This window comes from Cantharellus anzutake (assembly GCF_015039405.1).
Source record: "Cantharellus anzutake strain C23 chromosome Unknown EI90scaffold_139, whole genome shotgun sequence".
NCBI lineage: Eukaryota > Fungi > Basidiomycota > Agaricomycetes > Cantharellales > Hydnaceae > Cantharellus > Cantharellus anzutake.
The window spans coordinates 44,623-58,762 of record NW_024067089.1 but is presented as its reverse complement, the minus strand read 5'-3'; the positions used below and the strand labels follow the sequence as shown (position 1 = coordinate 58,762).

Genomic DNA, 14,140 nt, shown 5'->3' with positions numbered 1-14,140 from the left:
GGGAGAGCAGAATGGGATGAGTGTCTGGAAGTACAACCTGTGGGTTGGCCAACAGTAACTTGGCACTCCTGGGAGCATACTGGTAGTGAGTATGACATGGGCTCCTTGAGGGAGCCACCTGGCTGTCTGCTAACGGGGACTTGGCACTCCTGGGAGCATGCCAGTAGCGGGTGTGTGGGGAGTGGTTGGCTAGCAGTGACTTGGTGCTCAATGGAGCGTACCGGTAGTGCAGGATACTGGGACTCCCTGTTATAAAAATGGGGCCTAATTGGCCCATTTCTATAGCGTTCGGGTGCAGGAGGGGGCCGTGACATTGAGAAGATGTTACAATTAATGTAACAGGTGTTGTAACAAAGGTGTTTACAGTAACATTGACGTCGGGTTTTTGGGTAGTAATTGTTGGTTAGGTTCTTATTATTTTACATGTCACGTGATAATATACTGTACAGAGGCCATAAGAGGCTAAAAATGGGAATTTCCCATTTCCATAACACTCCCAAAAGGAGTCACCCAGTTGGTGGCTATCGGTGACTTGGCGTACCAGTAGTGGGAGTTGTTGGGGAAAGTGGGCTGGTGGACCAGTGCACGGTAGTGGGTGACCGTGGGAAGTGGGACCTGTGGGTGGTGGCCAGGCATCCTGGAGCTGCCTGGACCATATCCCTCTCCTAAGGAGGTGGGATAGGTTACAGTTCCTGATAGGGAACTCCTGGTTGGATGGGAGTGACCGCTCAACCACCTGGTGGACTGGTGGGAGCGGGCAGCAGGAGGTTGGGTGTGGGAATGCCCTCCTCATTGTGGTTTTGTCATGGAGAGGATGAATAGGGAGGTGGACATGGTTCCAGGGTTACAGGTTGAGTTTACAGTGGTGGCACAATGGTGAGGATGTTACAATCGCAGTACAAGGTTTGTGGGTTATGTATTCGATAATGAAAAACATCTTTCGGCATCTGCCTTACATGTCATATGACTCTCAACTATCTAATATAAAAGTTATAAATGGTCAAAGGAAATCCCTTGAAACTCAACAAATCCCCCAGCTGTCACGGCCATGCATTCCGGCCCGTTCCTGCTATGCAAGCATGAGCGCGAGCCCCGACCTCAGCCCTATCCTCCCTGAGGACTCCCTGCTCACTTCCCCGCTTGCCCCTAGGCTCCCCTACACTTGGCCGACTCCCCTGCTGCTGCACCAACCTTCCCACCCCAAGTCTGCCTCTGGCACTGTGCCCAGCGCGACTCCTCTACCCCGCCCACTTGGCCCCTACAGGGCCGCTATCATCCCCGCGCCCGACTCCAGCCCAACTCCGAGTCCAGCGCCGCTACGATACCATCGCCGCTATCGCAGCCCTACACTCTTTCCTTTATTTATCTGTTATTGTTTGTTTTGACCCTCGGTCATTGCCGGCCACTATGCGGCCAACCCCGCTCCTTATCCTTGTTTGCTTCCAGACCCTTCGGCCTTCGGCCCGGGTCCGCTTCCATTCATTTCTTCCTCCTATATATATCCTGTATGATACTTTATTGTACCTTAGCTCTAATATCGATGTGACCATGACCCCTAAGTCCTGACCCCAACAAGGCGACCCCAGTGAGTCCGAAATGAGGGCCAAGAGACAGCTAGGGGGCACAGCACTCCCTTTAGAGTTGCTGAGGCCAAATGCCCTACCCCCAGGCCTTGTTCGCAGCATCACGGCCATCGCGGCCTATAGCAGCCCGCATAGGCGACCTTCGGTGCCGACCCCGGACCAGTGTCTAACACCAGCCAGCACCAAAACCCAGTGGGAAAGCTTGGCATGGGGTTTGACAGTGAAGTAAGGTGGTGAATTCCCAATAATCTAATCATCTACAGTCACAGACCATAAGATTCTAGGTCCATTCTATAACAATTGTGGTCCCTTGCAATTCCCTTTTTATTGCTCGGTTTCTCTAATCTTTTTATTGATATGTTTTCTTCAGATTGTTTAATAGAGGTTTGCATAAGTTTGCATAAATTTCCATGCATAATTTCTTTTTGCATATGTTTGCATAGGTCTCTTTTCAATCTTCCTGCATAAATGTATCATATTCTGGCCTATTAGTAGTACAAGAAATTCATTTGTAAGGAAATTCAGGGGTGATTGGGCAGAGGTGTGATTGGGTGTGAGTTTGTTTTTATGCTAAGGTATTGTTTTGCTACCTCCAATACCTCTCCCTTCACTCAACTGGCCAAGTTTCATCAGCAAACAGCACATCTTGATCCAATCAATACATTTCCATAGCTACCTGAAGTTCCTCCCTCATTTCAGGATTGAATTTTTGAAGTTTCTTGGATATGAAAGTTTGAAAGACATGATAGAATTCGAGAGGGCATTCTTTACAGGGAATGGTTAAGTGTTCAAGAGATAAATGGAGGAAATGGTGGAGTTGACCCCAAGCTTGACATAGATTATTGTCAATATAGTCTACCATTCTGTGGTTGTTGCAGATGGTGGCCTCCAATGTAATCCTGCCTATTACTGGTTCTATTACTTCTTCCAAATCTTGTACCAACAGCCTTGGCAGGTATGTGCACAATAAATTATATGATTTTTTGAATGACAGGGTTTGATATAGCTACACATGAATGCATTTGGAAGGTTGACCTGACTGATGGTGCCAAGGCACATCTCACTGGAGGCTCATGACTTATAAGTCTGAGACCCCCTGCTTTCAAGTTTTAGTTAGCTCTCACACCCAAGTACAACTCAGAAAGGGGGGTGAATGTGATATATCATTTGTGGTGACTTCCACCAGTTCCAACCTGTCATCCAAAAACATAGTTTGTTATGTTGCCTGTTAATGTTTCAAAAGGCATTGGAGAGGAAGTGATGGGGAGCAGATTGTCCACTTGATTTGCAATGGTAGTCTGGTTGACAAGCAATGCAAGTTCAAGATCCAGACTGGACCTTCAATATATGGAAATGCAATGACAGACACTTGATGATGCCACAGAAACTATTGCTATCATTGCCCAAAAACAACCCACCTTGGAGTAATGTGGTTGATGCAGTTTGAATGCAATGGAACAATCAATCAATATGACAACATTGGCCAAGGGTTTTTCTCCCTTCCTAGTGGCCTGCTAGGACCTTCCCAATATGGAAATTTCCTTATAGGGTAGGTTCCTAATTGGGTAATTTCCCTAGATGGAAAGTACAGTCATCCATTTTTTTGACAGGGACAAATGAAATAAATGGTGAAGAAAAAAACACCTGACAGAGGAACAAGGAATAAAGTTAACACTGAAACACTCTGTTAGCCCTCACACCATCAGGGGAGACATGTATTACCTTCAACATGGTTGGAAGCCATCTTGGGAAGGTTTCCATTCCACATATGACATATACTTTTCCTCAGATTCCAGCCTCACCTGAATGTGTGAAACAGTGGCATATTGCATTTTTTTAGCCCAATTCCTGTATGTTTTTATATCCTCAGCTACTGTCATATATCTGTACATACCCAATCCCAATTCGACTCCTGGATCCCTTTCTGCCACCTCTGGAGTCTTACCCCTCTTCCTGTCCACTCCAATCCTCACTTTGGATCTGACCTCACCTTCCATTTCCCCTGACTCTTCCCCACCTAATCTCCACCAAGCTACAACCCCCCATTTCCGTCCCATACCCCAAACTCAGACACTGATCATACCTCTGCTCTGAGATCCCATCTTGGTCCTGACCTTGGACTTTGACATCACCCCAGCTTAAGTCCATTGCATTGGTGACCTCATTTCACATAAACACCATTGCCAATATTCCTTGGACTTTCAATCCCACCTCCATAAGCTCCATTACCTCCAAGCTTCATGGACCTACCTTGGCCCCTTTGTAGCTTTAATGTGTACTTCACATTTCTCCCTCACCCTTATTTGGTTCAGATGCACCATAGAGTCTAACCTTTGACCCTCAGTGTAGTTCTACTTCCATAATTCCCTTTGTCTCCATTTGGATGCCTTTGTTCTGTTTCAGGCCCCCCTTGTTTTCTCATGTTTCTAACACTCTATTATATATAGTTGCTTGTACATACTCAAGAAACCCTCAGTCCAAAATCGACTAGAATGCCCCCCAGAGACTCTTCACTTGCCATGTCTGAAATTAAGGACCAACAGGACAAACAGCAATGGCACAGTGCTCCCCTTGAGTCACTGAGGCCAAGGTCCCTCCTTGCTAAGTCTCCGGTTCCACTCCAGAATTGTCTCCTATCACCCCATTCTAACATAGACCCCTAGTCCAGATTCCTCAGGTTCCAACTCCTCTTGAATGAATGCATCATATGTTCCTCCTAGAAAGGCACTTGCTGCATTTTCCATATTTTCCCCCAGATGTGACAGCTTCTCCAATTCATCCACTGCAAACAAGATACACCTTTTCCTCAGGTGGTGTCATATCCATCCCTGGCCATCGACTTCCACTCCCTCCGATCCCTCCGGTCTCCTTCTTCACTAACCTTGGAGCTCCCATATTCTGCAATCACCTCAGTACCCCTTGATGGTCACCACCCCCTCCTTTCAATTTATTACCTATGCCTCCCTAAGTACAGAGCCCCGAAGGCTTCCGGACAGCTCCGACGTCTGCTAGTGCACTCCCGCCTCCGCTGGGCAATACACTCACTTGCCCTGCAAGCCCACCTTTGGGCCTATCCCTCCTTTCCATTTCTGGGTTAATGCCTACCATTCCATTAAACCCGTAACCCAACTCGTCGGTAATATTCAATCAGCTAATGTCTAACCCCGTTAGCCCCACTCCACTTGGCTCTGCCATTTGTGGGCCCGCCCTCGTTGTAACTATATATATACTCAACTTGTACATAGGTTACACCCCAGTAATAAAATCGACTAGAGTTTACCCCCTTCAGTTCTGGTTGCCAGTTTAGTAAGTTAGGGCACAGACATGTTACTTGGCACAGCGCTCCTGGCATAAGTCGCCGAGGCCGAAGCCCTCCACCATGGAGACATTCCCTCATCTCAACCTGGTCTCTGACAGGTGGTGTCAGGGTCATGCATGCTTGCAACAAAGGATGCCCCCAAAACCAAGTTGATAGCAAAGCTGGGGGACATGCCCATGCCAGCAATACACGGTAGAGATGGTAACTAGCCAACTAACTAATAACCAGTAGAAGTGGATCAAAGATGATGGAAGATCACACAACATCATAACCGATACCATGTGACCAGATCAAATAGAAGATCAGAAGCGGAAAGCAACCTGAAGACATGCCCTGACAGGTGGAACACTTGCAACTCTTTTTTTTAAGTCCCAATCCTGTCCATTGGGTGCACCAAAGAGTTTGAGATCACTGCAAGTGACCCTTGTGATTCAGTGAATGTTGGGATGCTCCCCAAAATCCAGGTCCTTGTAAGTTTCAGCACATCCCTCAGGTAGGACAGACTGAAGGACATTGGTGAGGGTGTAGGATTGGGAGGGTAGCTGGCAATGATTGCTACCCATCAATGCAAACTAGTGTGGAATCACCTCTTTGCAGCAAAATTTGAGAGGTTGGGAGTAAGGATCCCAGGGTTTGCTACATGGTGAGGGATTTTCACACAGGATCTGAAGTGACTAGGTAATAGATTGGAAAAAATCATGGAAGGGTAGGAAGGGTATATGAGGATGTGTGCAATGTGTTTTGTGAAGTGGGGATGTGCTGGGATGGGGAAATCGCGATATTTGGCTTGTTTGGGTGGTACCAGCTGTGCCCACCTACATCATGCTAAGTTGCTCTGATAACCTAGTTGTGATTAAAGCTGGGGGAAAGGAATGTCCCCATCTTAGAGCCAGCTATATACATGTAGAGTCTGGCATAGTTCTCCATCTTGGAATTCTAGTCTTAGCTCCAACCTCAGACTTTGACCCCACCTCCACTTATGTCCATTGTATTGGTTAGCTAATTTGCCTTTGCCAATATTTCAGAGTTTGACTTCCAAGTTCAGACTTCCCAGACTTATTTCAGACCTTGCAGTTCTTACTGTATTGTCCCATTCAATTCTGCTATGCTTCTTTCTATTCAGTCAACTAGCCATCCCCAACTCCCATCCTCCCTCCTTCCTCCTTGGGCCTTGGTCCCTCATACCTCCTTTGGGAAACACAGTTGAGTCAAACCCTTGACCCTCAGTGTTGTTCCCCTTTCCAGCTCCCTTTGTCTCCTTCCAGCTTACCCTTGCTCCTTCCAGACCTCCCCTATATATACAATGTACCTAGTAACTTGTCACCTCAGTCTGAAATCAACATTTCCCCCTAGAGACTTTCCCCTTGCTAGATCCAAAATTAAGGACCAACAGAACAACCAGCAATGGCACAGCCACTCCACTTGAGTTGCTGAGGCCAAGGTCCCTCCTTGATAAGTCTCTGATTCCATTCTGGAATTATCCAAACCGGCACCATCTAACACAGTGACTCACTTTCCAGACTACAACACATGCTAAGGGACAGGAATGCCACCTTCACCTCTCCAGCCCAGTATCATGTATTCAAGAAGCTATTGGAGTGGCAGACCCATTTGGTTAGTATCTCTGGCACTGGCTCTGGAAAAACTCTTCCCTTCCAACTTGAAATCTTAACTTGGCCACCAGAAACTAGAGCAGTGATGGTGCTCCCTTACCAGGTCCTTCACAATGATATGAAAAGGAGGTTCAATTTTCTTATGGTACTCAGGTAATCATAATCCAACAGAGAGGGAAATTACACTGTCTATTGAGTCATTCTCCTCCCAACCTTGTGGTGGCACAATGATCTCACCAAGGCTGGGAAGCTTGGTGCCATCATGTATGATGAGGCTCATGGGTTGGTGGAAGACTGCATGTTCAGGGATGACTATAGCATCACCAAGCTTATGCAGCTTCAGAACTGTCCCATCCTATTCTGCTCTGCCACCCTACCTCCTCAGTACATGCACACCTTCTGGAATGTACTCAAGACAGAGTTTAGGCCTCAAGACACTGTAGGTCATTAGGTCTCCCATGCAACATCACAGCATTTGCTATTAAGTTCTGGATTGTAAAGTGTATGGCTGGGAACCCAAGGCAAACCCATGGGAAAAATCATGTGGGCTAGGTGACAATGTTGCCTAGCCCATGTGACACCTTTTCCAAGTCATGGGAATGCACTTGGCTTTTGCCCAAGGTTACACTACAAACTGTATAGTAGACCTTTTATAGCAGCCTAGCAGGGAATAGGGAAACTTACCCTTCTTCTCAACTCAATCCCCACTAAGGCAAGTTGTAGTTGCCTCTCTTATAATCCATGGCAACTCAATCCCTGCTAAGTCCTTTCAGGAGCTAAGGACAGGGTCCAGCACCCTGATATCTAGAACATCACACACACCCAGTCCTGAGGCCAGGCTGTCCCTGAGTGAGGACTGAGCCCTGACAATAAGCCATTCTTTGGACTTGTCCAAGCCCTTCCAAGCTTCTACACCAATATCACCTGTTCCCAGTGGGTTCTCTCCCCATTCCCCCATATCTTCCTGGACCTCTGGAATCTTGAACTGCTCAGTTAACTCTGACATATGCTCAAGATGCTCAAGCCATTCATGAACTTCTAATTTCATGTACTGTATCACTTCTTGGGTGTTCAATGACTTCATATTGCTGACTGTCAGCTTTGAAAACCCTGGAAACATTCATGTTCAGTGAAGGAAGACACAGTGTTAGGTTGACATATGGTTTGAAGCCAAATTTCCTGCCACCTTGTCCATGGGCAGGTGGAGTGTGGATTCCAGACTTTTTAGCTGCACCTCTGTCACCAAGTGTTTAAACCTCCTGGGGGATTTTCCAACAATACATATTTTAGGTCACATGTTTAAAGATAATTTTTTTCTGTTCAGAGCTGAAACTCACCACAACTCTTCAATCTCTCCATTCCCTGCATTCAAATGCACCAGAAATGCCAGGAGCCACAGTGGTTGATGTCATCCTTAGGTTGTGGCATGATAGCCCAAAAGGGGCTATTGGGAAGTCCCCATTCACTGTAAAGAAATCCTTAGTTGCCATTGTGTACAAGGATGCAGACACCTGGACAGGGGATGTTGATTGGGATTTTGATTTCTGGGCACTCCAAGATCCACCACTACTCCTTTGTGAGGATCCAGAAGGGAACCTGAAAACATGGCAAAGTCTGCAGTCATTTGTAGCAGCACTTTGCAAGTGTGGCGCTCAGGAGTGCAAGAAGGGCAAGGCAGCTTGGGAAGAGCCAGCAACATTGATGGCCATGAAAGCCTTTGCCAATCAAAGGACAAATGATGGCTACTCCCAGGGTTGCAGCACTTTTTGCAGTCTCATCCACATCAAGTGGTACAGGGAGAATGGGATCCTGAAGCAACTCATTGATGAAACAAAGATAGCCAAGTGCTATCCTTTCACAGAATTGATGAGACCCAGCTCTTCTAAGCTTGGATCTTTGACTATTACCATTGCTAGAGTCTGAGGTCAGCCAAATTGCTGCTGAGATTGTTCTGGGGGATGCAGCTTTTAGACCAGGTGGTTGAGTGGATATCCACACTGAGTACCAGTCACTGGTATCCAACTTATTCTGGTACAATCATTGCCAGAAGAAGCTTAAATATAAGGTGCAAGCATTTAATGCTGCCAAGGATGGGCTTGACCCTCTTCTGAATGGTGTGTCCTCCCTGGGCCTCATTATAAATATTGCCTTAATTCTCCTCACCAGTGGTTGGTTCATTTGCTCCAAAAGATAAAAGCAAATATTAGTTGATAGCTAATATAAAACTAACATGTCACTCTAAGCGCGAGTTAGGGTCAGTTAGACACAGCTGAACAAAAGTGTCATAGTGAGAATTAGTGAGAATTTGGTGGAGGGACTTCTTAATTGAATAATCTCTCAGCAATACTTGGTTATCACACCACAGGAGAAAAGTGAGCGATCCTGAACCTGCTAGATAATATAACAAAGTCACTGGGATCTTTGAGCCAGATGGTGAATAGAAACATGACCAGCTCAGAATCAACATAAAGAGCAAGTCGATAGAGTCATGGCACCACTTCTTGACCTGGCGAAATCATCGTCTTCATAGAGTGGATTCACAACAACACTTGCAGGGCTATGAGATGGGAATATGAGAATGGGGCCAGAGTTATCTGACCTTGTGGACCTTATGGGGGGTAGGAGTGGAGGGTTCAACATCAAGAGGAAGATGAGGCCTGTGAGAATGATTTGGCAAACTTGTTGGAGACTTTACAGGAGGTGCATGAATCCTAGTCAAGGAGCCTCCAGAGGAAGACAACAGAGTTCTGCAAGGCATGGGGCCACCTGTGGCTGAGGAGGGAGACTTTCATTGAGACAAACTTCCCACTCCTTGGGGGCTGAAGAATAGAATTCAGATCTATTATAGGTTTGGAGCTGTAAACACAAAGGAATCATGGCAAAAGTGCAAACACTCCTCATATATGACTTCACAGTGGCATTGAACAGTTCTAGTGCCCATACAATGTTAGCTCCTCCAATATACACATAGATATGTATATCTACACCTCATGATTCCAGGACTCTACAGGAAGCATTCTACTGCACCAAAGCATATTGTCAATGAACTGCACAAAACCTGCATACTTGATTGTCCAACCCATCAAGCTTATGAACTCTTTGGCAACATCATGGAAGTGGTCGAATGTACCTCTATCCATACTTGCTGAAAACTGGAATGTGCAGTATTTCAACATGAGGTAGATCAACGATAGTGCTGACTGTACTGGAATGGTTGGAGGGAGGGCTGGCAGAATGATCAGCCTGACCTGCTGATCCATCAGCAGTAACATGTGGCCATGGACTAAAATTGAGTTGCCCTCCTGTTGGTTGGATCACTTGGGCCTCTCATGTGTGCTTCCCTCCCAGTGACCGATAACTTCTTACACCCAGATATCCTGGATGGATGTGACAGAAACCCTCACAGAGACCAGGCTGAGGGTGAACAATGTCACCCATTTGCACCTGGAAATGTTCTCCGGTTCAGGGACATCAGTTATGGTGGCCCCTCCAATCATGGGCGAATCGCCCCTTCATTCAGGGCACATACCACACTTGGACTGGTACGATGGTGGCCACTGGATGAGGACCATTTTAACCACCTCCTGGGCTATTCTGTCAAGGAGATCAAAACACTGCTCTCAGCCACCCTCTACACTGCAGTAAGAGCCCCTTTCCGTCTCCCCAGACCTCACTGTACAGAAGCCCCCCTGTACTCGAACCAGAACATGAGCTTCCAGCCAATCTTCATGTCAAACTCAAGAAGCACCATATCAAGCACCTGAGGACTGCCTACTCTGTTGAAGACCACCATTATGTACCTCAGCTTGTTCAAGGGACCACCTCAATAATCTACACAAAGTCTCTCCACCAGATTATCCAGTATTTCTATTCCAACATCCTGCAGACCATCCCAGTACCACAGACCCCATCTTCTGATGTGTTCTATCACATCGTCTGTGATCCAGACAACCCTATCAATCATCCTGGTATGGAGTACTTTGTGGAACCAGATCTGCATAAAAGTGGTTTCATTGGAGCTCACCTCCAAAGGTGCAACCCTTCTGAGTTTCATGTTGCATTCCAACTCACTTTCCCACCTCCAGACCTCCAATGGGAACCACCAAGAATGCAGGGAAAATACAATCAGGACAGGAGACAGGGGGGGCATATTCAGTTCAAAGATGGGGGCAAAGGATGGAAGAGGCATCCATTTCACGTCTCTTGGTGGGAATTCATCATAAAGTTTGACTGTACTGGTGGTAATCGTATCAGAGAGAAAATTTGGGAGACAGTATACTCCAAACTCGTTTGGGTGCCATATTCAGATCTTTCATGAATGTGGTCCACTGCAGCCAACCCTTGGAGTTCAGACACTTTCCCTGCTGACAGGGCTGGAACAAGGCTCCCTGTGCTCATTCTAAATCCCTTGGTGGATGACAAGGCTATGTGGGATGGGAATTTGATTAGGAGGGAGGTGTGGAAATCTCCCATCCTACAAGATGAGGGCACAGAAGACTGATTTGGCTTGATACTACATGTAATTAACTATCTTCACATGGATGTCAAGCCACTGACATGGCAGAATGCAGGCAATCCACATTTTGGCAGGCATGAGACCCAATCTTTATTGTGGATGCTCTCCCTCAATTTGTGACCAAATCCAACTAAGGTGCATTGGATTTGTGAGATCCTACACTGCAATGCCTCATGTGGGTCCCACCCTGTTTTCATTACTCCCTTGACCCACAATACAAAATTTGATGGAATCCTGTCAAATCTGGGTTTCTACATGTGGCTGCAATGCCGCAATTATAAGTTATAACACTGCAATTATAACCCCCAGTCAACTCTGCTGCTTGTTTGACACTACCACTCTTTGAATGTTTTCTGCTGTGCTTGTGCTGTTCTTTTGCTATCTCCACTGCCCACATGCCAGCTATGGTGACTGTGCCCCATTGTACCAATGTGTCAGGGCACGCCTTCGGGTCACTAGCATAAGTAGCGCATTGCCACATGACCCGTATCTCCATCAGCTTCCACTTCTTTTCTTCCTCTTCATCTCCGATCTGATCCAATCTGCGGCTGTCAGTTATGACGCTGCATGATCTTCTATCATTCTTGATCCGATACTACCGGTTATTAGCTAGTTGACTAGTTGCCACCTCTGTCGTGTATATATGACCGTATGCTGGGATGGGCATGTCCCTCAGCTTTGATATCAATTAGGTTTCTGGGGCATCCTTCACTGCGAGCACGCACGACCCTGACACAATGTTGACATGTGTTTTGTTCAACATCACTGCTTTGCAACAATGAAGGCTGCCACGCTGCCCCATGACACAGACCTCACAGAGCAGTGAACCTGCTGCAGCTGCTTGTGATCCGACCCACCTGTCCACTGCTTGGGCACAACTGCCCTGTCATCCCCCCCTCCTGAATGCCCTGAAAGTGCCTGTGCTTGGCACTTACCCATCTCCAACCTTCCCGATGTGCATTCAATGCCAATGAGTAGGAATCACAATTTGGCGAAATAAGAGAAGTTGCAGAGGTTTCCTGTAGGATCCGAACGACCTCTTGAACGTTGGGATTGATGAAAGACTGAAGGAGATCGACGCAAAAGGATGCATTTTGGAAGATTCAACTTAAAACTTGACACCAGCGCCACCTACGAATCGCCGAGACTTGATCTTGGGCTCTTTCGATAAAGGAGGATCAGGCTTATCTGCATAACGAGTTTGGAGGAGAGTGATGCATTATTGCAGGAGTTATTAATGAAGTAAACAATGACTCTGGGTGCCTATCTGTCAGGGCATCCCCCAACACACCCCGCCCGATCCCCACTCCGCTTCCCTGCTCCACACCGCTCCCCCCTCCTCTCCCTTTCCCTTTCTTCTTTTCTTTCTTTCTTTCTCTTACATGGACCACCTTTCCCGCTGCTCAATGTATCACCGGCACACATGCCCATTTCCCCTCCTGTATCTTACCACCCCTATATTGCTGCCACCGCTACCACACTTGCCCTGCACCCACAGTGGGCCCTCTCGGGATCTCCTGTGGAGACACCCGGAGAGCCGTGGCTGTGTGCAAGGGTGATGTGGTGCACCCCACATGATCGATCCTGCATGTATATAATAACAGCTGGAGTGGGAACCGAAGAATGGCCTTCTTCTCACATTTCCACTTCAGGCAAGTAGTGTAGCTTTCCCTTTTAATGATAACTCACGTTTCCACTTCAGACTAAGTGGTCAGGGACGCTCACCCCATGATGGGATTGCCGCTATGCACAGCTGCTACTCGTCCCACTGAGTCCTGCACGCTGGGACCTCGCCACTTTCGGAGCTGTCCCTGACACTATTGCATTGCCCCCCATGTTCACCCCCTTTGCCACCATCTGACACACCATTACTGTTGCTGCACTTGATGCCCCCCAACTGCTTATACCGTCATTGCCATTGCCATCCCCCCTGCTGCCAAGCATGTGGGCACTTTGAGCAAGGGAGGCAGATTGTGAGCTGATCAAGTGCTCAAAGCGCAGCTGTTCATGGTGTTTCCATTGACCTCCATGTTCACTGAGTGCAGCCGTCCATTGTTCCACCATCCCTCTTGCCATTCCCCCCTCGTTGTCGAGTCGCTGTACCTGCATCATCTGTGCCTGTTGACACCACAGTGGAGAAAGTGAGATGTATGGATGTTGGGTTGAGGGGAAGGGTTGATGTAGCAACCCGATGTTACTGAAGTAGGAAAGGCCAGGATGTCGTGTTGAGGGAAGAGTTGGTAGAAACCCGATGTTGCTGAAGGGAAAATCGAAATGTGCTGCAGATGATGCGCTGATGTATTATGCCACCCTGCTTACGGCGATTGGAGTGTCCTGTAACCTCACCAATGATTGGACTGTTCTGTGTGGGCTTGTGATCAAATGTTGGGCACTTGAGGATAAAGCTCTGTAACTGCCCTGTGCCCTGCTGTTGGGCTTGCGATTTTCACTGCTGATGTCAACACCACCTTGCTAGTTGTGTTTGCTAGCTGCTTGCTCACACACTGCCTGTGTTGACATCACCCTGCCTTGCCAGTTGGGTGACTTGAGTGTAATCTCTGAAAATTACCCTGTAGGCTGCTGATGCTAGCTGCATTTTGCTGGCTGTCTGTCTGTGTTTTGACACCGCTTGTTCTTCCAATCGAGACATGATGTCTTGTCTGCCGCTACCCATTTTCCTGCCCATCCCTGCTCATCACTGTACATGCTGATGTCACCATTCCCCCACTGAACATGCCTGCTACCACTTCCTGATCTATGCACCCATGGCCACCACTGCTGCATGCGACTTTGATATGTCCTGCCAACAGAACTGGAGGAATGTATGGTTATCAGAATGAGGGGAAGTGTTGAAGTGGCATTCTGATGCCCTTGTTGTTATGATTTTTATGGGAAGTTTCATTGTCCTAATGCTTTAGCCTTTGTTCATTTGCACCACACAGAGATGTATATAAGTATGATGTGTAGAGCTGAGTGCGGTATCTATTGACATTGTGATATTGCACTCAGAGTTCAGGTTGCAATGCTGCAATTATAAGTTATAACACTGCGATTATAACACTATGACCCAATGGCACTTGTTCAAGAGGACCTCCATAGTGGGAATGGA

At 47.2% G+C, this 14,140-nt stretch overlaps 2 protein-coding genes across 2 annotated transcripts; both read left to right on the top strand.

Moving 5' to 3' along the window:
* Positions 1-7,898: 7,898 nt before the first annotated feature.
* On the top strand, positions 7,899-8,438 carry EI90DRAFT_3135519 (uncharacterized protein; the record flags this gene model as incomplete). Its single annotated transcript, XM_039064731.1, has 1 exon — positions 7,899-8,438. One exon carries the CDS (start codon positions 7,899-7,901, stop codon positions 8,436-8,438), a length of 540 nt encoding a protein of 179 aa, XP_038908784.1.
* Positions 8,439-9,844: 1,406 nt separating this feature from the next.
* On the top strand, positions 9,845-11,016 carry EI90DRAFT_3022091 (uncharacterized protein; the record flags this gene model as incomplete). Its single annotated transcript, XM_039057739.1, has 3 exons — positions 9,845-10,156; positions 10,183-10,756; positions 10,850-11,016. The coding sequence occupies 3 exons, from the start codon at positions 9,845-9,847 to the stop codon at positions 11,014-11,016; spliced, it is 1,053 nt and encodes a 350-aa protein (XP_038908783.1).
* Positions 11,017-14,140: the final 3,124 nt, after the last annotated feature.